Raw genomic sequence first — 25,225 nt, 5'->3', positions numbered from 1 at the left:
ATTTAATAAAGCTTGCAGAGGTTGCCGCTGACCATTTTCCTGTAACCTCTGGACTGTGAACTCTATTAAAGGCATACCACATTTAAAACTTCATTTTACTTTAATGTATGTGACTACTACAACTGCTTATACCATAATTACTTTCTGTCAATTGCGCAGTGGTACTGTACTGCACTGTACAGAGTAAAAAGAAAGTGAAAGAAAGAAAGTATCACCTTAAGACTAAACCTATAAACCCACGTGCCCACCTTATTAAAACAAAAGCAATCTGAATCATCCCACCAAGGCATTCACTTGTACACAGATAATAAACCTCTGGGATCGTATTTACAGGAACATCATGTGGGAAAATTTTATTTAAAACCTTTTTTAATACCAAACACCACTGAAATAGGAAGGCAGAGTACTGAAAGAGGTACTCCAGCAATTTAGCATTCTATTGCAATAAAATTAGGTGACTTGAAAGATATAATCAAGTGTCAAACAAATGCCAGAACCCACATTTCTCATAATGCAACTCGATAGCATCTTTCATTATACCCTTCCTGACTGGTAACTCCACACACAGCGGGCTGTTTAATACTCCTCATGATGATTAAACTACGCTTCATATGGACAATTGGTTGAGTGCCCATCTAACAGTGCTTTATTCAGAAGACAACATGAATAATACAGAAATAGTGAGTCAGCATTCACAGTTTTTGCATGTTAAATCAACACAGAAAAAGGGCTTGTTTAAAGTGATTTTCAGGTGTCAGCAGTCTTACAACTGCTCCCCTTGAAAACAAGGGCCTAGTTGTATACTATAGTTTTAATGTCAAACTTTGAGAGAAAGAAAAGTGATTAATCGTGAAGCATTTCCTGAAAAAGTACGGACACCTAAATACTCCTTAATACCAGAAAATGAATCCTACAAGTTTTTTATTTTTTTTTATTTTTTGCAGGGTTGAAAGTGGTTTTAAAACCGCTTTTGATTTTATTTCGAAGGAGCAGTGGTTAAAAATAGTCCAAGTAAAAGTACTCCAACACATGAAACCCGCTGTATTATGGAGTGTTTGTAATGAGTAACAAGTAATAAGGAGTCCACCACTGGTGAATATTTACAACACAAAGCATCAAATCTCACTGACTTCCGGAGGCGTTTGATTCGTTGCGGATGACATCAGCTGTGGAGTGAGTGTGCGAAAAAAAAAAAAGCCCCAGCGCCCTCTTCTCTCCCCGGTTACCGAATATATGACACAATGTCTGCTGGTATAAAAAGCTAGGGCCACTCCTATCAAGGCTGCATGTCTGGAGACCACTCTGGTGCTCTGCAGCCAATAAAGGGAGGAGGCTGCAGCTGGCATCCTGCGTGAGTATACAGGAGATACAAGAGAGAGTGATAGAGAGAGAGAGAGAGAGAGGATGGCCACCCTGGTAGAATCCGCAGATATGGAGACTTTAGGCGGCCAAAGCACCACCGGGGCATCTCCAACCTCCTCCAGCCCCTCGCAGCACTTCAACGACAGCAAATTTTACCTGCTGGTGGTTATCGGGGAGATCACAACGGAGGATCACCTAAAGTGTGCCATTGCGGACATAGAGAAAGGTAAGATGGAGCTTCGAGAGGTGGGTGTAGGCTACCGAGAGCTGAACTTGACATCTTCAGAACTACTTGAACAGAGATGTATATCTTAGAAGTTCTTATAGCTTTTAGAGTCATGTAGGCTGTTGATACGCCGGGTTTTACGCAGGATACATCATGCCGGAGCAAATTACGCATATTAATGAGTCATTAACTATTATTTATTGGGTAACTAATTGAACTAGAAGTGATGTTGTAATGATAGGGATAATAGGGAACAGCCCCTCCCAGTAACATCAACGTAAGCTATGGCCAAATCTCCAAAACGTTCCTCACATCTTTTAACCCACAGGTACCTTTCCTTGCCACACTGTTTATCTATCCTAATCTTATCTTTATTTTTCATATAAAATGTCAGTAGGCCCAATTGTTGTCATCCACACACGTGGGGCAGGTCCTCTAATAAAGCCGGTAGCAATGATTCAGCATTAACTCAGACTATGCGTCAACAATGCAACATTTCTTTGGCTCCAGTGCAGCTGCGGGTTTTTCCTCGCACAGCACCTCGCCATGCCAGGCTTTATTCAGGTGCGTCAGGCTTTTGTTTCAGGAGAGCTGAGGGTCCCACGCTTCATCAGCTTACAGTCAGGAAGAGACAACGGGGGTTTTGCGGCGGCTTTCTCTCTGCTTGTGATGCTGCGGGAGGAAGCTTTGTGCTTCGAGACTGACGCGACAGCTTGTGTATGATAAAAGAATAGTAATAAACGAATTCCCGTTTCATCCCGTGGGAACATCTCTCCATCATCATCATCATCATCATCATCATTCTGCATCCAGCTCTCTCATCCCTCGCCGGCTGGTGGGCGTGGCTCGGTCCGCACTGCGGTCCCTACGGAAAGCCACAAGGAACGATTTTAAAAAAATGAGCAGGGCGTTTCAGAAGTGCTACAGCTGCTGTAGTGGCCTGCCTCCCTGGCCTGAGTGTATGTTTGTGTGAGAGAGGAGAGGGGAGGAGAGTATGGCGCAGTTACTGTGTGGGTGTAAAATCAAGTGAGTTTTTTTTTTTTAATATAGGCAATATATGAAAGCTTCTAGAGGGAATGATGGTTTTTATATTTCTCCTGCACTTTGTCACACAGACAGAAACAAGCACAGAACAGCTGCTTTATAGATGAAAATGAGGTGGATATCTGGTTTGATTTTAAGGATCAGCCATCACAGATCACAGTAGTCCATTTTATTGTTCTATTGTTATATCAATTCAATAGATCATGTTAGCCCTACATATGTCAGCTCTTGAGACTGAAACTTTACTCTTGACCTTGGAAAAAAACAAAACAAAAGGTCCTTTAATAGCAGTTCTGGAGCTTTTGGTCAGATGGAGCTTGCCGCATTTTTTGTGGATTATTTCTGAGCACTTAAGGGTTTTTCTTTTATTCTTGAATTCCCTTTCTTTTTGTTTCTATTCTCCATTTTCCATTGTTGTAATCTATTTTGTATTAACATGTGCAATCACATTATTCTCGCTCCTTCCGTAGTTTAGTGATCGGACAAAGAAAACGTACATGTTATCACCTTCATCACTCTTTAATCAATTAATGGTCTCATGTTATTGCCACACCCTTTGTTTTCAGTTTAGGCCTACTGTTGTAATAGCCATTTATTAATATATAATAATAATAAAACTGCAAGTGAAATAAACTTTTATGTCCATCTTTTGTGTGCACTTTACCTCGTCTTTATTCCCAGTCCTATCCTGTTACTTCACAGAGGCCTTCAGTAGGCCGTCACTCAGCATAATTATGAAGACAGAATGATACCACCATGACTCAGCTAAGTGGAGGCTACCAGTGCGTCTAGCCCATGGAAAAACACAAACAGGGCTATAGATATTTCCAATCATAGATTTCTTTTCTCATGCCAAACCGGTAACAAGTCCATATACATGTTCACTCTATAAGATTTTCCAATGTAGGCAAATGATTGCGTGTGTGGGTGAGACTTTTAGACCTGTTGCCAAGTTCTCAGTGTAATGTCTGCTGCGTGCATTGATTCATTTTCAGATCACAGAGCTAACATGTGTTTTGCTTCATTGGTGTCTATCCTCCTCCTTGCCCTTTTTTTGTTTTCTTGTTTATTTTTTTGAATGTCTTTGCTTATCTTGCAGGGATCCGCTCATGGGATACCAACCTTATTGACTGCAACCTGGACCAAGAACTCAAGCTGTTTGTGTCCAGACACTCAGCTCGTTTCTCTGCAGACGTCAGAGGTAAACTGGAAATAAAACACATTTTCACTAAATATTTTACAATAGCAGTCTGATTATGCTTTAATATGTGGGTACCAATGTGACACACACCTTTACAGCAGTGGAAGAAGTATGTAGATAATTTACTTAAATAAAAGTGATAGTACAACAATGTCAAAAATGCCTTACATTCAAAGCCTTATTTAAGTTAAAGTACATAAGTTAACATATAAATAAAGTATTAAACATAAAATTACTCATTATTTAGAATATTTTACTATAAAAGATTGTTATCACTGACGCATTAACATGTGAGCAGCATTTGTGTTGTGGTTGGTGGTAGTGATTTATTAAGTGATGGGCATTTAAATCTCCAAACTAAATTTTAATTGTGTGTTATTTTGCAGTGTTGCACTGTTTCTATCTGCAATTCCTCTTTAGACACATTTTTATGTAAAAAAAAATAAATAAATAAAAAAAAACTATGCTATTATTAATATTTTGTTTAACATGGTTTTCCCACATAAAACGTACAATCAAATTCGATTTTCTTTCTAGAAAGTATCTTAACACAAGAAAAAACATGGCAGGCTGTGCCACTAGATTTTTATGAAAAATATCAGAAAATGCTGAAATTTGCTGTAATGTTCCTACTAAATTAAACTTAAATTCCAGATTTAAATGACTTGATAAGAGGGAGAATTTTTTCCCCTGAACATTAAATATCCCATTAAAAGCTGAATTTGTTTTGTTTGGAAAATAATCTGTAAAACAAGCAAAAGGAACTAGTATCTACAATGGTCAGAAATCATAGACAAAGGTATACATTTGGATAGAATGCAAATACTACAATTATCTCCAAACTGCACTTTGTATACCACTGCACTTTTCCGTAGTGTACACTGTCATGTCGCAGTCAGCTATAACTTCTGAGCAGTACACTATGCAGAGGGGTTTTATTACCTATTCCTGGATACGCCCTCTCAGCATTTTTTTACATGGTACTTTAGCTGTATCTTTCGCAAGGTGAGGCAGAGGCTCAATAAAGATGGAACAGAGCCAGTGTGGCAAACTATGTGGTCTATCAGTGGACAGTATGGCCTTGACAGGCAGAAGCAAAAAAGCCTCTGCTTGGCTCTGCTCCATATTGGATATGACCTGCAGGGCTTCATACTTCACAATAGATTGATCCAGCCAACAACTGCTGCTGTAGACTAAAGCAGGTGATTTATTTTAATGCAGCAATATTCCTGTATCAGATCTCAGGATTGGGCTTACAGAGATGAAATACAATCGGTCTAAAGGGAGGTGAAACATGGTGATTTATCTACAATAGCATTCAAAGAGACTCCAAATCCCCACTCCCTTTCATCCAACCTTGTTTTCCACTTTCCCATCCTCCATTCTTCTCTCTTTCTTCCTCCATGTGTGCTGTTGCCTTGCAACCCAGTACTAGATGCACAGTTGATTCGGGAGTAATTAGCAGTGTAGAATCCCCAGTGGCAAGTGTCTGTCCATGATAATAAAGAAGGGAGGGGAACAGAGAGGACTTAGGGAACAGAGAGGGTGCGGGGAAAAGAGAGAGGATGAGAGAAAAGCAAACAAGGCAGCAAGGGAGAGAGGGGGATGAGGTAGGAGAGGCAGAGTAGGTTAGGAGGATAAAATAGGGTGAAAATAGATGCAAGTGGGGAAAAAGCTGCAACACAGAGACAGAAATGCAGTTCTGATCCATGAATTAATGAAGCCAAGATTTTGAGAGTTAATGCTGCATAAGCAGTAAAACTGGAATAATATTCTAATCTTATATTCTACGCCTCAGGCTTTTCAGAAATCAGAATCAGAAATACTTTAATATAAATTTTTCGCCAAGTCTCTTTCTCAAGGGGAGGATTTTCATTGTCTTTTGAACTTTTTGAACTGCTCTATGAATGTATTCCTAGAAACCTATAATATTTAGCTTGACACTTATTAAGTATAGTTCCCCTGCATAAAATTATGATTGTTTTTATTCATGTAAGTGTATTTTAAATCTAAATTTGTGAATCACCCATTTACTACTGTGTGGAACACACAACGCATTTTAAAGCAATAGTTCGACATTTTGGGAAATACACATTAATCCATGAGTTACCACTCTCATATCCGTATGAAGCGACTGCTGGTCAGCTTAGCTTAGCATAAAGACTGTAACCCGCTACCCACTACGCTCTGTCTGGTCACTAATTAACACGTTCTATGTAGTTTGTTTAATCCGTATAAAGTGAACAAAAAACAAAACAAAAACAAAGAGTATAAAAAAATATGTTGTGGTTTACGTGCCGCAGTGTTTCTTGGCCAGGAGCCGTAACCTCTTGTCAGAGATCTCATAAATGTACTGGTGGATAGGTAGGCAGATTTTGTTTCCTTTGGACAAAGCCAGGCTAGCTGTTTCTCCCTGTTTCCTGTATTTATGCTAAGCTAAGCTGCTGGCTGTGCCTTTATGTTTACTTGATATAAGATATAAGAGTATTCTCAACAAGTAAGCGAAAACTTCTTTTTCTCAAAATGTAGAGCTTTCCTTCACAACTGTTAATTTGCACAAATCATTGATTAAACAATAAGTGCATTTTTCTGGTTAAGATGGTTCATTATGTAGCTGCGTCACTTATCTTTACCCTTAGCTTGTAGTGCATTTATTGGTTAGAGCTGAGTGCTTACAGGAAAACACAAACCAGCAGGTGGTATTGGGCGGAGGAGGACGAATGCAATTATCTGTCTGCTTGATAGATGACATGCCATCCATCACACTACGTTAGCGCACAGGAAGCCTGGGCCCCACAGTGAGGAGGAGAAGGGAGGAAAACGGGGCAAGACAGGTGACCCCCGGCGTCTTCCTGATGTATATATGATACTTCTGGTATAGATTTCCCAGCTCTCTGCTTGCAGTGCAGACAGAACTGAAGCCTTAACAGCAACCGGAGAGTTAAAAGGCTGCCTCTGAACCGCAAATCCATTCAGTGATCAATAGTAATAAATAATTGTGTTGACTTTCACAAATGAAATTGTCAGAGATAAAGATCCTCCTGATATCTTTCACAAATACAATCCTGTTTTTCAATGCCCATTAAACAGTTCCTTAGTGGTCGGCTCTGTAGCTGTAAAGCAGCAGATTGATTGATCAGTCATGCATCTAACAAAATGCATTAACTTTCATCTTCATAGCTGGAAGAGCTAGGATAGACCCAGGTAGTGGGAAGACATAATAATGTAATAATTATTGTCATTTGTTTTGAAAAGCTAATTGCTAACGATAATGGCAATAAAGGAGCTTATACCTGAGTGTTATTTATAGGTATTGAGTTTATACTACCACACAGGTGACTGACTGTTCTCTGAGTCAGTGGGCTTAACAGTGGTGGCAGTGTGATTAGCTCCATGCACAGACATATAACGTATACTAGTTCCCTTTTTAATCCAGTTGCAGGGACACAGGAACAAGTGACATTGAAAACTGTGCTCAGGGGGCCACGATCTAGGCTGCTGAAAGTCACCATGGTCAGTTATTCTGTTGTGGTGGAAAAGGAAATGACAGTAAGGAGAGAGAAAGGTGCTGAGACACACAGGGCATCCACCTGAGGAGATAAAATTATAATCCTTACGTGCAAGGTCTTATACAAAAGGTAGGAGGCAATGAATTTAGTTGTTCCACTGATCTATTTTTGGTGTGGTGCCATCCACATTGATGTTTCCCTGTCTGGAACAGTCTGTGGCAGACAGGCTATACCAGTCTTGCACTTTCTATTCAGCCAGAAGGAGAATGTTCAGTGATGCATGTCACATTACCTCGCCTCCCGCTGAGACAGAGACACACTGGGCGCTAAGGATTTTTATATCGATCAAGGTAATTGTCCGGGTCAATCGAGCTCCAGTGCACAATCTGTCATTTTTTGATGAGTTAGCCAAGACACCAATTTGGTAAGGTGCCTTCCTGGCGCTTTGCTAGTCCTTAACATGTGCAGATGACTGTATTTTCTGTTCCCTCACATAAAACGCTAGTAAACAGGGCGTAACCCACAGAGAGACAAAGAAAAACAAAATGCTTTTCTATCGCATTACCAATTACAGATATGGCTGGTGTACAGTATCATGAACAGGATGGATGATAGATCTCCATGATTAATTGTTTACTCATTTCACAGACCACTCAAAACCATTTCCTCAGTCACTTGTTCTTATAGAGGAGATCTGGTCATCAGTTTAAGACTGCTGCCTCCTCCGAACAAAGCTGAGTGAAGCTAGTTTCACCCACAGTCAACTAGGATTTTGATGATAGTGGTTTTAGACTGGCACATATCTCTATTTCAGACTGCTAATAAAATGCAAATGTGAGTAGGTTTCCATGAGAAGTTGTTTCAAAATTGTGCCAAAAATCGAGATGTGATATTTTGGTCTCACAAACATGACAATGTTCATGTCAAGGACAGATGTGCAAAAACTAAAATAAAAAACTTTAGATCTGAAATATAACCATTACAATCATAACCTTCGTTACTGCAGAAAAAAATCACCTTAATTGCATCTTACAGAAACCTTTTCCCAATAAAGATGAGTATCATGATGATGTCACTTTAAGAAGAATAAGAATAAGAGTCTACAGCCATGTTAGCTGCTCTGTGAGGTTGTAGGACTAATTATAGACACAGTAGTGCTTTGAGCTACAGAATTCTGTTAGTTTTGCCATTTGGTCATAAACCAGAGGTTAGGACAGACCATGAATAATAAATCATAATAAATAAATATAAATAAAATAGCAATCCATTCAAAAGGTTCAAGATATGTCACTAAAAATATAAAATAAAAAACCTGGCATTACAGGAAAAAGGCAAATTTGATTAAATCATTATTTATAATATACATATATATAATTTAGAATTGTATATATAATTATTATTTGCCTGAAAAGAGATACAACAAGATCTTAAGACATTTTGATGCAAAAATGTCATGATACTGAATTTATATGAAAGTCACACATGGAATATTTTTCCCTTTAGACAACTAACTCCATAAAACAAATGGGGTGCCATATGGGAACTGCTAAAGGGTTGAAATAACCAAATCAAGAGTCATTATTTCTACCCTCACTGAACTCCCCAGAATATTAGAGGATAATAGTCATGTACTGCACAGGAGCCACTCCACTATTAACAGCAGTGAATGAAAGAGTTCTTCCGGAGTGACAGCCCTCGGGGAGGGAGTGGCAGGGTTAATGGCTATATGCACCATAATGAGAATCTACAATATGAAATATGTATGGAGGAATCAGCCCAGCCACCAGATAGCTGCTGCAGTATCACGTCTCTGGAGACAGGGCACACTCTGTCTTCGATACTATGCTTCTGAATTTAAAGCTTATATGCAAGCAACACCTCACTGCCCTCTGAACCTGCAGGAAACATATTCTTATTTGTCTGATTCTATATTCCGGGCAGCATTTCCTGTGAATTTACCAATGGAAATCGATCTAAAGTAACAAAATAAAACCAGTCTTTTGTCAGTTGCCTCTCTGGGAATCCATTGATTCAAGTACGTAGAAATTAGATAACGAGGAGAAGAAACAAAGACAAATTGTTTGGTTGAGTGAGTGAAGCCTGACGTGTTGAGGTGAATAATGATAACTTGTCCATGTCTTGGCAGCTGGACCAGAGGATACACAGTGGGATCATAATCATTATCATAATCAATCATCCAAAACCTAGGATGATTGATTATGAGCCTGTCACAGCCCACTGTTCATTTTCTATGCAGCTCTGTCTTAAATGGTATATATGGCAAAGTGCAGTAGACTCAACTATTATCAGTCCTCATTATACAGAGAGACCAAACAGTATTGTTTGTTATCTCAAAGGGGCTCAGTCCAACTAAAGACATCAAGATTAGTTGATCCTTCCATCTTTTTAAATGTGAATAGTTGCTGGTTTTCTTTGTGTTTTGTGACAATAAATTGAATATCTTCAGGTTTTGGACTGTTGGCAGACAAAACAAGACATTGGAAGACTTTATCTTTAGTTTTGGAAATTTGTGATGGACATTTTTTTTTAATACTTTTTGATATTTTATAGACCGTATCTGCTGGTTGTGTAAATGAGCCAAAGTTTGCTACGCGTTCATCAAATTATCTTTATGAAGTGATAATATGTCAGTGTTGTTGTTAAGTGATGCTGTTAAATGATGCTAAAAAAAATCTAACTGCATTATTGTCACACAAAAAACAAAGCCACGGAGTCAAGCAATCTGATATCTTACAACAAAGGATGATGGAGAAGCAATTTAATGCTGAAACAGGTTTCAGTGCCGAGGAGTGAGATTCGGGGTGTAAGGGGTGTGTTATACTTCCATCTCTAGAGATTTCATCCATCTTAGAGATGAAGAGAGATGAAAAACTCTGCAGAGACCATTAACATTTACACAGCCATATTAGAACTGCCAGATCGACTGTCCTTGATTAATTACTTGATAAATTTGCTGAGCCCTGCCCCATATAAAAGCCAGGGGAGCAGAGATGCATTAGGACTTTGTAATCAGTGTTTTATCTCATTATAATGGAAACGAGCACAATGATGAAAACATTAAAGGTGAAAAAAGAATGTGAATATTTCAGTGATTGTGAGGCTTAGATTGGTTGAAAGTCATATTAGCATAGATGTGAAACATAATATTTAAATGATTTTCTCTGTGGTTTCACTCTGATATTAAATTAAGTATATAGCAGCATGTCCCAACTGGTCAGATAATAAATAAATCAATAAATAATAAAGTTAATTATTTTACATTTGTAGTCGTTACGTTCCTTTCATTTGACTGTGCAATGCAACACATTCCGCATATTAAATGTCACAATTTTACTAATCAACAGGATGTCTTAAATGTCTTTTTTTGTCCAATGGTCCAAAACTTGAAGATATTCAATTTACTATCCCATCTGGTAAAGCTACAAATCCTCATTATTAAGGAGGTGGAACTGAGGTATTTTGGCTAGCATTTATTTATGAACACGGCTGCAAAGTTATTTCTGTTGTCCTTTCATCTCTAATATGCACATTTAATTTATTGTAAAACATCTGATTAACTTATAAAAGGAAAATTTGTAGTGTTCATCTTATCAACAAAATGCACCCATGAAATCTCATTTCTTGATATTATGAAATCATGTGACTATGAAAATTGTTTTTCATTTGCAACCATTTTCTGTTTTGTTCTGTAGGGCAGAGAATTCTTCACCATAAAAGTAATGTCCTGGAGACTGTAGTGCTCATCAACCCTTCAGATGATGCAGTCAGTACCGAGGTAATATAATTGTTGTTGACAATCTACAATATTATTATAACCTGTTCCTTATTCTTTTTGTAACCATTCCATTACATGCACATTTACATGCAATTGCAGCTTGGCCATGTTTGCCAATTATCAGCCCTTTCTATTTGAACTGTTGTTTGTTGCTGTTGGTTGGAATAAAAAAATATGAGCAATTACAAGCTCAAGACTAATGCCTTGTTTACTGCTAGAATAACAAATACAGCCTTTTACCTTTTGTTATTGCAGTATAGCTATTGCTACATTTTGATGGGAAGAAACACAAAGGAGGGTCAGTAGCACAGATGATACAAGATTTTCTCTTGTGTCACTGCTCCTTTTCAGTGTTGCCTCCACCCCCTAGCCATGTCTGCAGTCAAACTGTGCTTTAATAATATCTCACAGCACAGCAGGATTGACCTGGCCAGTCGCCCATAAGAGCTGATGTTGCTGAAGTAGAAAAAAAACCCATGAAAAAGGAGGAGGCAAGAGATAGAGGGATGAAAGGAAACTTAGCAGAGTGGACTGCAAAAGAACAAGTCAGCTAATTAGCTAATGGATTTGAGTGACGTGAAACTGGTGATATTTCAAATGCACTAAATCATTAAGCTGATTGCTGCAGCAGCAAGGCTTTGTATTCCCTGTATTTGTAGCTAGTAATATTGTTATCTTACATTATTATTTTCTCTTTCTCAAGCAGTTGCAATAAATACAATTGTTTCAAGTGGCATACGCACAATGTTTCTTTAACTTATTTTCCATTTAGTTTCAACCAAAGTCAGCTGTACGCAATCAGAAAAAAATCTTCTTTTTCAATTTCCAGGTTCGTTTGATGATCTCAGACACTGCAAGACACAAGCTTTTGGTTCTCTCGGGGCAATGCTCTGAAAACACAGGGGAGGTGATTCTTCAGTCTGGATCTTTCTCTTTCTTTAACTTCATCGACATATTCACTGACCAAGAGGTGAGCCAACAATTTTTTTTGTAAGCACCCAAATTTTGCATATGATCTATGGCACTAATACAGTAGTTTACATATTTTATACATACCAAAAATCTTCAGTTTTGGTGATTTTGATGTCTTACATTTATGGGAGGCTTGCCTTCCCTAAAATCTTGCTTTCTTGCATTGCATAACAGTTAAAATGTATTCACATACATACAGTACAGGCATGTAAATATACTCAAACTGTGATTGCAAAGCACTATTCATTTTATTACAGAATCCAGTGTGTTAAAATATTAAGATGATAAAGTCACTTCATTTTTTTCATACATAGATTGGTGAACTGCTTAGCACCATTCACCCGGCAAACAAAGCCAACCTTACACTCTCCTGCCCTGAACAAGGTGACTGGAAAAACTCCAACTTGGACAAACACAACCTGCAGGACTTCATTAACATGAAAATAAACTCCACTCTCATACTCCCTGAAATGGAGGGCCTCTCAGAGTTCACAGAGTATTTATCTGAATCAGTAGAGATCCCATCTCCTTTTGACATGTTAGAGCCACCAACCTCAGGTGGATTCCTCAAACTTTCCAAACCATGCTGTTACATTTTCCCTGCTGGCTGTGGTGACTCTGCTCTCTTTGCTGTCAATGGATTCAACATGCTCATTAATGGTGGCTCCGACAGGAAGTCATGCTTCTGGAAGCTAGTGAGACATCTGGACAGGGTGGACTCCATCCTTCTGACCCACATTGGTGATGACAACCTGCCAGGCATCAATAGCATGCTACAGAGGAAGGTGGCAGAGCTTGAGGAGGAACAGTCACAGGGTTCAACAGCTAACAGTGACTGGGTAAAGAACATGATTTCTCCAGATATTGGTGTTGTGTTTGTGAATCTTCCTGAAAACCTGGAAATTCCTGAACCTAACTACAGAGTGCGAAGGAATGTTGAGGAGGCAGCGTTCACTCAGCAGTTCCTCAACAAGCTGAATCTGAGGATAGAGCCCCTGCAAAGGCCTGTTGGAAACAGCATAGAGCCAATCATACTTTTTCAGAAAATGGGTGTTGGGAAGCTTGAGATGTATGTGCTTAATCCATCAAAGAACAGCAAGGAGATGCAGCACTTTATGAAGCAGTGGACAGGTAGTGAAAAAGACACTGCTTCTATTCTGCTGCCAAATGGAAAAGAATCTGAGTTCCCTGTCTCTTACCTGACTTCTATCTCTTCACTTATCGTGTGGCACCCTGCAAATCCATCAGATAAGGTTGTGCGTGTTCTCTTTCCTGGAAATACAACCCAGCATCACATCTTTGAAGGTTTAGAGAAACTTAAGCACCTGGACTTCCTGAAGCAGCCAGTCGTCACTCAAAAAGCGATGTCCTCTACTTTGCCATCAACACCAACACTAAAGCAAGCTAAGATGAAACACAGAACAGACAGCAAGGAGAGCCTAAAGTCTACACCAAAACCATCACCAATCAAAAGCATCAGGAAAGATTCAAAAGAGGACACACCAGAAAAGGCAAAGACAGATGCAGAATCTTTTCATGAAAAAACACAAAAGGCAGAGAAAAAGGAAAAGGTCCCACTGAAAAAGGAAAAGCCAAAGGCTTCTGAGAAAGAATCAAAATCAAAGGCAGAGCAAACAGCCCAAAATGAAACTCCAGAAAAAAAGAAAGTTGTTAAAAAAGAGACCAAATTGTCAATGGAAAAGAAAAAGGAGGTTAAAAAAGAAGTAGCAAAGAAAGATGATACACCCAAACAAGATGCTAAAAAGGATGAAAAAGTAAAGAAAGAGGAGGCAAAGAAAGTTATAAAAAAGGATATCAGAAGAGACTCACCTATGAAGGAGAAGAAGGAGGAAAAGAAAGAGCTAAAGAAAGATGTCAAAAGGCCCTCTAAAGACTTAAAAAAGACTACTGTGGGTGAAGAAAAGAGTCTAGCACCAAAACCGAAGCCTCTGAAAAAAGACAATGTCTCAAAGAAAGATGTAGGAATCCCGTCAAAGTTAAAAGAGAAAGGAAAGTCAAAAGTGACAAAGAAAGAAACAAAGACGGATAGTAGCAAACTTGCAGCTAGTGCAGAGGCTGTTGCAGATGATCCAGAAGCAGAGAGATCTCTGATGTCCACACCAGAGGACCTCACTAAGGACTTTGAGGAGCTTAAAGCTGAGGAATTGGTGGAGGATGATGCAACTGTGCAACAAATTAAGGAGGAAGAGGCTGTGATGATACACCATGAAGAAATAATACAAACCAAAGAGTCACCTGAGGCATTAGAGTCTGTGGATGAGGGTATAACCACAACGGAGGCTGAAGGAGAAAGTGGAGAGACTCCAGATGAGCAAGTTCTCAAGGGAAAACTCAATGGCAGTGTAAGTGAGAAGTTTGAAGATGAAGGCACTGTAATGGAGGAGACATCTGAGGGAGGAGATTATGAAGAGAAGGGAGAGGCAGAAGAAGTTTATGAACCACAGAGAGTGGAACCAGATAAAGATAAGTTTACTCCCAGTGAAGATGAGCACCAAGACAGAAATTATGAAGTCAAACCAGGAGCTGAAGACAACAATGATGTGACTAATAAAAATGTAGAAAGTCAGCATGTAAGTGATAAAGAAACAGAGAAACTTAATGTGTTTGTATCAGGCTCACCCAAAGTGTCCTCACCAGTTTCCCCGGCTGCATCTATCCATGATGAAATGCCTCCAGTTGGCTTTGAGAGCTCAGTAGCCTCGGATGATGAGGACAGAGATGAACCCCCTGAGGATTACACCGTCACCTCTGGCAACACTCAGTCAACCATTGAGATCTCCAGTGTGCCTACTCCCATGGATGAAATGTTGACTCCAAGGGACATTATGAGTGACGAAACCACCAATGATGAATCTCCTTCACAGGATGTTGGCAGGTTTGGGACCTCAGCATCTGGTGAGTTTGATCGGAAGAAGTTGTCTCCACTTCAGGACATGGCAGTGTCAGATCACTCTCACAGTGATGTCACAGAAGGCCACGACTACAACCACTCCGCTTCCACAATATCGCCCCCTTCATCACTAGAAGAGGATAAATTCTGTAAGGAGTTTCCCTCTGCAGGGAAAGCTGAAGCATTTTCCACAGCTCAAGAGTCATGTGAGAAGTATGACACAGACCCGGCTAAACTCAGTTCAACATCCACAACATCACCTCTTGTACGTTCTCCCTCAGTGGACCGCAAGGACAAGTTTGATTCTCCATCAATATTTGCTGCTCCAATAGAACTGTCCACCATACTGACTGGGTGCACCAAAGCACCAGCTGATTCCTCCATCAGCCCAGATGACAAGACATTGGAAGGAGCTAACTCGCCACAATCCTCTGGTCACACACCTTACTATCAGTCACCAGTAGATGAAAAAGCAGGAGCTCTACCACATGTGTCAGAAGACAAAGCACAGGGTCCAATCATTGTGGAGGTCACAAGTGATAAAGAGGATTCCTCCAATAGAGTTACCCCAGAGCCTTATGAGCCAGACCCAGAAAGTTCCTCCCCTGTAGAGAGAGTAATGTCCTCTCCAAAAAGCCCACCTCCAGCTAAACTCGATTCCCCAAAAAGCCCACCTCCAGCTAAACCCGATTCCCCAAAAAGCCCACCTCCAGCTGAACATGATTCCCCAACAAAGATGGAAAAGTCACCCTTTGATGTAGATCACAAGAAAACTGAAGAAAACAGCAATTCAGTCTTGTCGTCAGCACCAATGACTAAACATGAATCAGACACTAATCCTTTCACGGCTTTCAAAGAAGAGAGTAAAATGTCTATTTCAGAGGGTACCACATCAGACAAGTCAGAAACCCCTCTGGAGGAAGTGGTAGCAGAAGATACATTTTCACATTTAGCTTCAGCATCTACAGCTTCTCTGGCCACCAGCTCCTTGCCAGAACCCACCACTGACTCTCCTTCGCTTCATGCTGAGGTAGGCTCCCCTCACTCAACAGAAGTAGATGACTCGTTGTCTGTCTCAGTGGTTCAGACCCCAACTACCTTCCATGAGGCTGAGGGATCTCCATCCAAGGAAGATAGCCCAAGGCCCATGTCTATCTCCCCAGACATCTCACCAAAGACAAAAAGTAGAACACAAATGCAGGACACAAAATCCCCAGAGCACTCCACCATGTCAATAGAATTTGGTCAGGATTCCCCTGACCACTCCTTAGCCCTGGACTTTAGTAAGCAATCCCCAGAGCACCTATCTGTGGGAGGCAACTCACGTGCTACGGAGAATGGCCCAACTGAGGTTGAACACAGCCCTTCTGATGGAATGAATGGAAGACCATCTGAGGAGCATAGCTCTACAGTGGAGAAGCCTCTTTTTTTTGATGAGAGCGATTCAGTCCTTGCCACTTCTGCAACCCCATCAGATGCATCTCAATCTACTCCTTCTGTTACAACTCCATGTCAAATGTCAGAAATGTCACATGTCGTGGCTGAGCAGACAGAAAAGTCTCCAGTCACCCCAAAGGCATCATCTCTCACTCATTCTCCCCATTCCAATGAGCCATCCCCAGTGCTAGGAGGTCCCCCGGCTAAAGACAGCACTAGCCCAATTTCACCATCCGCGGAGAGCATTTCTAATAAATCTGACACACAGCAGAAATACGACAAGTCACCCTCACCTCCCAATGCTACTTCCCCATCATCTTCTTTTACCTTTTCAAAAGAACAGATTTTTTCCCCAGTAAAGGAGACTAATCCCTTTAAATGCGAGGATTCTACACATGAGGCAAAATCCCCTGTTAGCCACAAAGTTCCCCTTCCATCATATCTACCTCTTTCCTCTGATCTGTGTAATTATAATTCTGCCTGTGGCTCCAGGGACCCAGACCCCACTAAGAAGAGCCCCTCTGCTCCATCTAAGACAGATGTCGACCTCTGCCTAGTCACTTCATGCGAATACCGTCACCCCAAGACAGAACTATCCCCATCTTTCATCAACCCTAACCCTCTAGAGTACTTCATCAGTGAGGAGAATGCCTTGAATGAGGAGAAGCCTCTGGCCAAGTTAGGAGGTGGACCCCCACCCCCAGGAGGTAAGCTTTCTGCCAAGCAATGTGAGGAGACCCCACCCACGTCTATCAGTGAATCTGCCCCCTCCCAGACAGATTCAGATGTTCCACCAGGGACAGAGGAGTGCCCCTCCATTACAGCAGATGCTAACATTGACTCTGAAGATGACTCTGAGACGCTGCCTACTGACAGAACCTTGACCTACAGGCATGCCGATCCTCCTCCGGTGGCTCTCAGGGACTCTGCTCCATCTTCAGGCCACCATGATGTCTGCATGGTGGACCCAGAGGCGCTGAAGGCTGAAGAAAACCTCCACAATGCAAATACAGATGGAGGAGAAAAGCCCAAGAAGAAAAAGCTCATGAAAAAGTCTTCCTCACCAGCCAGGAAGACTGCTCTATCAAAAGTGAAGGACTTGAAGACTGCCTCTCCGAAGAAGACTGTCGGAGAAGGGAAAGATGCCAAAAATGCAACCAATACCTCTGCATCCAGAGGTGTAAAAAGTGCCACATCAGGTGAGTACTATTTACTCATTGTCATCATTTATATCACTTTACTACTGCCCATATTTCTTGAGAACATATCTAAGAAAAAGGTATATTTTAACTCTTTCAGGTACTGTCAGTGGAAAGGTATCAGGTGGGGCCTCTCTGCCCAACTGTCCTCCCATGTACATGGATTTGGTTTACATCCCCAATCACTGCAGTGCCAAGAATGTGGATGCTGAGTTCTTTAAGCGTGTGCGCTCCTCTTACTATGTGGTCAGTGGCAATGATCAGACAACTCAGGAGCCCAGTAGGGCTGTCCTTGATGCTCTGCTGGAAGGAAAGGCCCAATGGGGCAACAATTTGCAGGTATGTTTCAATATGACAATATGTAATTATATGAAAATTAACCAGTGCCATATGCATTTAGATTATTTGGCCAGTATTGTTTGTTTAGTTTAGTTTTATGTGACATGACAACAGTGAAGTTACACATTTGTGCTTTAAAAAAGTGCTTTATTTTTAATGCTCCCATCCCAATTTCAAGGTGCCAGAAGCATTGGAATGTATAAAGATTATATTCAATAGATTTATTAGTTTTGAACACATTTTGAATTGATTCATACTCTTTGGACCTCTTTTCATCACATTTGCATTTAGATTAGAACTGGACTGGACTATACAGGAGGGTAAATAAAACAAATCATAACAAACTAGCCTCAAAACCATTTTCCATCAAAGACATCAAAAAATGTTTCATTTCTCTGTTAAAACCCTGTGGGCACAGAACTCTACATGCAAACATCAAAAGAAAAGAAGTGAAAGAAAGACAAAGATATTTTTTGGAAGTAAGGATGATGCTTGAATTCTCTGAATGATTGACCTGAGAGACTTTTCTCCTTTCTGGTGTCAGGTCACTCTGATTCCAACCCATGATACTGATGTGATGAGGGAATGGTACCAAGAGACCCACGACAAACAGCAGGAGCTCAACATCATGGTCCTGGCAAGCAGCAGCACTGTCGTCATGCAGGATGAGTCCTTCCCGGCTTGTAAGATTGAGATGTAGGCCTGTTTAACAAGAGATCAGGAGGCCTAGTGAGTGATAATGAGAGGGGTCATTATTTGAGGAATGAAAAAAAATCATGTAGCATAAAACCTAAGCAGACACTGAAACACTTAAATGCTAATATTATACTTCTTGTGTACTAAACCATGAAAAAATAAATATCTTAAATGAGGACTAACAAAAATACAATTAGCTTTGAGGGACTCCATGCAAAGGGCAATGTTTTCTATATAAAATAATACAGACTTGTTACTTTATCAGATTTTTAGATTGTACTGGGGATGAAATTAGAAACCAAAAACCCAGACAAGCCATTATTGTCCAACTATACTAACTCTAGTACAGATTAAGTAAGGATGTTGTCGTTGATGTATTGAGTTTCCTCTGCATTCCCAGATCAAAATACATCAGAGCTTTTAATCAATTCAACTGCTGTCACGCAAATTTTAGATTCATGAATAATGGTTGTTATTCACACCAAAGGATAAAACAAGGTGTTTTCTGTTTATTGCCTTAGGGAGTCAAAATGAATGTATAAGAACTGGTGCAACTAGCAGAAGAGTAGGCAGGTATACAAGCCAGAGATCTGTTCCAAAAAAGGACTGTTAGATGGTTACACAGTTGAATGAAGGAACATATAAATTAGCTTGAAAGGATTAATTGATTAGCATTAATATGATGTCTGACTTCATATTCATCACGGGCGAGATAAAGTGCCCCTACCATCGTGAAACTGTTCCTTATGTTTTTAAGTCGGCTGGATTTTATTTGATTTAAAATGTATGTTTGGGATATTTTTTGTCTGGCTTATGTTTATGCTGATGTATGAAGATTAATTTATGATGCTAAATTTAATTTATTGTGCTTGATTGTCCAGATAGCCTTTTACACTGCAGGAAGTGTACAACATTGCTGTTGTCTATAAAATTTATAATTTTCCACAATGTTAATGCTTTTTAGAGGATTACCTTCTATTTCAGATCATCTGTTTTATTTACATATTTTAAGTTATGTCAGAAGGAGAAAATTAGATCTTATTTCTTGGACCTGTTTTTTATGTAATCATTGCGCTATGGGGGAGCTAGTCCCATTGTAAAGCTGGTGAGGCAGGATATTTTCATAAACCTTAAAATGTCTTGTTTTTCTAAAGCATTGTACTATAATTATAAATAGCTTTGTGGCCGATGGAGTGGTTGGAAGATGTGCATGAGTTATGACACATGAGGAGTTCTTCTCTTTTTTTAAATGGGGATTTTGCATTAAGAACAACAGGGCTATACAGGCTAAATACAGAGGCATTCTATGATTTTTGCAAGTCATGCCATGGCATTGTACACTACAGTAAATCCAGCTATTTCGAATGGCACTGTATCAATATAAAACTTGGTACAGCACAGTGTACATTTTCAGGTTGGTGTGAGCATTCTGGGAGGCTGAAAATTTCTTGTGACAGAAGAGTTTCTCCTCTTTAGCCAGAATGAAAAGGAAACAGCTTCCAGTAGAGGTATAGTCTCAAGAAGGGCAGCACACAGAGGTGAGAGTGAGTGACTTGTGTGTTTTAGATGAAAGTATGTAAAACAAAAACTAGACACTTTAAACACAGACATGGCACATACCAAACTTACAGTAAAGAGGCCACAGATCAGCATTGACAGGCCTGCTTCTGGAGAAACATTTAACAGATCACAACTCGCTTTGGTACTTTGGGCTATTCAATCAACTCACCAAGTTCACCAGATATTCCTGAAATGATGTCAGGTGTTCATGATACCACTATAGACCAGTTTTCCTGCAGGGGAACCTCAAACCAACACCACGACCAACCACAAACCTACAATCTCTGAACTGACAATTCTCTTGAATGACATTTCTCTTTTCTCTGACTTCTTTCTCTACACTCCCTCTATTTCTCTCTCTTTCTATTTATCTCTGCCTTTTTCTCCTTATCTTTCTCTTGGGAGAACTTTAATAATGTTTGTCTGCAGCTGTGTGGTATATTTGTCTTGTGATCTTGCATCCTCTCTGCCCTTTTCCCAAACTCATATGTAACCTATAGCAATTAGTTTCAAGTGAAAGTATTCCTTAGTGCTTTCTGATGTTTGTGTGCAATATTTCCTCTACCCATATGGCAAATCTGATGTAAGGGGAACCACTACTACAGAACAAACATTCAAAAACAACCACAATAAAATCTGTTGTGAAAAATGAGAATTTTTGTTTTTGCCTTTTTTGTAATCTATATATCCATTTGTGATCTCATGTATTATAAAGCCAGTGTGTTGTTTCTTATAATGTTATATTCATACAGTGATATTGGAGGGGAAAATTGTTCTATTGCTTTCTACAAAGAGCTTTTTCTGCAGAGCCTGGCTCGTTGCACATAACTTAACCCAATTTGAAGATATCGCAATTGCAAATCTCTCACTTGAGAGAGAAATGACTATAAAAATGATTTCACTGTTTACAATTCCCAAAGAAGTTACATCTTTACAATTCTACTCATATAGACATATAGTCTACAGCAATGCTAGTGGCTGTATGACCCTGTACATTTGTGCTTTAAGCAAAATGCTAACATCTGCATGCTAACATGCAATAATGCTATTAGTAATTAGTTAGCAGTGTAACCATGTTCCCCATCTTAGTTTAACACGTAGCATGCAAACATTTACTAAATACCATTAAACATAAAGAACACCTGAGGCTGATATGTCATTTGTTTTAATGGTATATGGTCAGAAACCTAAGCATTTCACAAATAACATTTTTGACTTGATGTTGGCACTAAATGTCTTTTAGCCTCCTTGGTGACAATTGTCCCTGAGAGCCAGACAGGACAGATGGGGGATTTATGTTCCCTCAGAGAGATACAGTGTGAACAAAGAACAGAGGCTCAGTTTTCCTGGTTTAATCGTTTAACAAAGCTAAGACAAAAGAGCTGAGGGCTCTGAAACGTTTCTCCTCTGTAAGTAAAGCTATTTGGCTGCCTTTGCAGTCTAGATTTTGTGGTATGTAGTCTATGTCTGGAAATTTTATATTTTAGCCATGCTAGTGGTGTGACTCTAGGGATGGAAGGGAGGGATGGGAATGTAAGTCAGTCAACTGGTTGATCCACCACATTAGTGCAGACTGAAATATCTCAAGAACAATTGGATTGGTTGTTAAAAGAAGATAAATCAAATGAATAAAATACAGTATGCAGATTGTAACCAATGAATAGCTTTAAATTTATATGAGGGTATTTAGAACATGACACATGTTGGAAAGATATGTATAAAGTAGCATGAATTCAGAGCATATTAAGCTCCTCCAGTATGTGGTGAACTGAATGACCTCTCGGATCAGACGCCCCAGGGAGACTGACTGACAAAGCAGAGGAGGAACAGAGCAGAGCGGGATAAGAGGACATGTCTCCACAATTCAGCATCCCTTTGTTGTACAGTGGGAGACCACAAGTCCACATGTCCGATGTCTCTTAGCAAGTTAAAGGCTCTCAGAGTTGTTTCAGCAAATATACTGCACACCAGTAAGCGGAAAGCCTTTATATGTCCTTCCCTATAGTATTTCATTATTACATACAAGTTATGCAACCGAGAGAGCATCCTATCTCAGCCACAGATTGTGTGGAGAGCGAATAGGGGTGCATATAAATGTACGTCATATGTCTTGCTATAGATGGAAGCTAACCTATTTAATTGTCTTTCAAGGACAGTGACTAGAACTGTGGGACAGTCTGACACAGCAGTCAGTACCAGCTGTTTTTTTTTCTGTGCCAAAACTATTACAGTCGGGACATTTATTAATGATGATGGGACACCCCAGGCACTTTCCAAAACCAAAGGGAAGTGCACACAGGGATAAATCAAAGACGATGTAAGAGCAACTGTCTGTTGGCAGAACCTGGCTGAGTCTGAGTGCTAAAATAGACCTCCCAACAAACAGTGTTATACCTCCCTCCTGATGATTGTATTCTACAACATAACATGTTAATATGAGCTGCCACCACACTTAAATCTTCAACCTGTAGCTGTAGATGAGCTGTATGTTGGAAAGCCTAATTTTTTTTAAAATGCATGCAAAGAGAGAGAGAGAGAGAAACCCACAGAGACACATACACCTTGCAGGATACCATAAATTATCCATTGCCCTGTGTCTGATTGGCTGAGCAAGCAATCTCAGCTGGATTGGCTGAGACCTTGTTGCCACGGCAACAGTGGGGAACCTCCCTGTCCCAGCCCTATTTTCTATATGCGAGATAGTCTATTTTAGGAGTTCATTTAAGGAGCACCTTAATCATTATAGTGATTTTTTTTTTTACAACTACATTCAACTCAATTCCCCAAATGGCTGCAAGTTTAGCAATTAAGTTTCCACAGACGTCGACACACCGCCTGCAGTGGAAAATCACAAAAATCCTGAATAAAGAACAATAAAATGACTGAATAAATATTTCTCATGCATACTGTACATTAAAAAAATAAAAAGCTGAATAAAACTTATACTATTATGACTACTGGAGTTCTGACACAACAAAAGATATATAACAATCCAGATGAATCTGTGGAGTTGAACTTCAAATGTATGATCAGAACATGACCCTCACTGAGAAAATGCAGCAGAATTCCTTTTAAAGGATATAAGTCCTTGGTTATGTAATGCTGTCTAGGTCAATGAGTACACCAACTAGTGGCAGAGTTTGATGCTCACCTTTATATACTAAAGTACAGTGGAGGTTAAAATTAAATAATAAGTCTGCTTGTAACTTACATTTTTCCAACATAGCATAACATTTGGACCAAATATTGTCATTGTGCAAGCAATTCTGAACATTTTGACTGTTTGATCATAACATAATTCATGGCCCTTTTACAAAAACGTTAAAAAAAAGTTCTTTTGCATAAAAGAAGAGGGTGACTAGTAACATTCTTCATAAAACATGTTTTGGGTGTGGCAGTTGAATGTCTGATATGCAGCGTGTCTTGTAAATTATTCCAAGCTCAGTTCAAAAAAGACTCTGGTGGCTCTGAAGCATCTAGAGGATCTGATGTGATAATTGTTTAAGGCAGGAAAAGGCATTTGACATTCACAGAGGTACATGCTGTATATACATAAGATACAGAGGTAAATATGACCGTACATATGAATCCTTTGTATACTCAAAGTGCAGTTTTGAAGGTAATGACAAGGCCCCAAACATTATATTCATTTGAAAATAATCAGATTAATTGATTTAGCATTAATAATGGCATTATTATAATACCCTAATACCCTGTTGTTGCTCCATTTGCTACATCCAATGACATATTACAAGAGTATATCTTGTAAAATATAAATTGAATTAAATAGTCTAATATTAAAATTTTAATTATAAAAATGTACGATGTATTAATTTATCTTTAAAAGCATTAACAGAGGGGTATTAGAAACATCTACCGCCAACTTAAAGAGTGAAAAGTAAGGGAAATCTGAGTTGAGCCTGGGAGCAGTGGGAGACTCTCATTCTCAATAAAAACGTTTATAAATAAATTATATCGCCAAATTTAACCAGATTTATGATAATAACAACCAAAAGAGTATATATGTGTATGAGTGTCTTTGTCCCACACATTTATCAAACATATCATTATAGGCTTCATATTAGTGTTTAAATTGCAGTGCAACAGCACCACCTGTAGGTCAAAAGATGAACACTTTTTTTTTTTTTTTACTGCTGGTGTTGTTCAGTAATAAAATGAAGAAAACTGAAGAAAAGATGTAGCACAAAACGAATAGAGCTTCGTGTAACAGAGTAGAAATAAATGACAATAAATTAAATGATTATAACACACGCAAATCGTATGCCGGATCACAAGGCGCAGCCATATTGGATTATACCAACTAAACTACTCATTGCGCATTTCAAAATTAAAACAGATACCTACAAACACTTTTTTTTACTTGAATCAAAATATTAATTTGGTACCTGTGCGTTTTTTAAATGGTTTGCTGTTCCGGGTAGCAATTGGTGTTTTAAAACGTAATAACATCTCCAATAGCAGCCCTTTGTTTTCATCTCCGTGGTACAGTCAGTGGGCAATATGGCGCTGGGGAGGGTCGGTAAATGTTGTCGTTTCTTACTACTTGACCCCTCAAAACGAGTATTTTGTGGTGTTTCACAGCCTGGCTGGATTGAAGGCTGTATCGGAGGTAAGACGAGCTAAAAAAATGTGTGTTGTGTGATACAGAGGTGACCATTAAAACTGACTTACACACAGAGAAGCTACGTTAGCACCTTGGAAGTAACCCACATGTGTAGAAAGGTATTGGACAGTAAATTGTTTTAAAGTCCACCAAAAGTAGATTTTACCTGGGGTTTTTACTGGCAGGGTTTGTAGTAATGGCATGCTGTACCCTTTCCTTACTGGAAACGTGTGTTTTATTTGCAGCTAAGAGGCATCTGTTGTCAGAAAATGTTATCAGACTACAAGAATTCCAGCAGAGGAAGCTGGCCGTGGCTCACCTTCGATTGAGAGGTAGAGTTGTTTTTAAG

General features: G+C 39.5%; 2 protein-coding genes across 2 annotated transcripts in view; both read left to right on the top strand.

The window, feature by feature from the left end:
* Nucleotides 1-1,243: 1,243 nt before the first annotated feature.
* Nucleotides 1,244-20,871, top strand: map1b (microtubule-associated protein 1B). The gene is made up of 7 exons (XM_035668658.1): nucleotides 1,244-1,588; nucleotides 3,732-3,833; nucleotides 11,056-11,138; nucleotides 11,968-12,108; nucleotides 12,425-17,657; nucleotides 17,758-17,996; nucleotides 18,541-20,871. The coding sequence occupies exons 1-7, from the start codon at nucleotides 1,405-1,407 to the stop codon at nucleotides 18,694-18,696; spliced, it is 6,138 nt and encodes a 2,045-aa protein (XP_035524551.1). The 5' UTR covers nucleotides 1,244-1,404; the 3' UTR covers nucleotides 18,697-20,871.
* A 3,858-nt stretch (nucleotides 20,872-24,729) lies between these two features.
* The window catches only part of ptcd2 (pentatricopeptide repeat domain 2), a 2,915-nt gene continuing 2,419 nt past the window's right edge, over nucleotides 24,730-25,225 (top strand). The window contains exons 1-2 of the mRNA XM_035667803.1: nucleotides 24,730-24,882; nucleotides 25,122-25,208. Coding sequence (XP_035523696.1) covers nucleotides 24,774-24,882; nucleotides 25,122-25,208 — 196 coding nt within the window. The 5' untranslated portion in view covers nucleotides 24,730-24,773. The remainder of the gene's footprint in view (nucleotides 24,883-25,121; nucleotides 25,209-25,225) is intronic.

The sequence above is a fragment of the Morone saxatilis genome, unplaced genomic scaffold (assembly GCF_004916995.1).
Source record: "Morone saxatilis isolate NCDOM2014 unplaced genomic scaffold, NCSU_SB_2.0 Contig21, whole genome shotgun sequence".
In the NCBI taxonomy this organism is placed as follows: Eukaryota; Metazoa; Chordata; class Actinopteri; family Moronidae; genus Morone; species Morone saxatilis.
The sequence above is the reverse complement of the archived record's forward strand: the minus strand, read 5'-3'. Positions and strand labels throughout refer to the sequence as shown.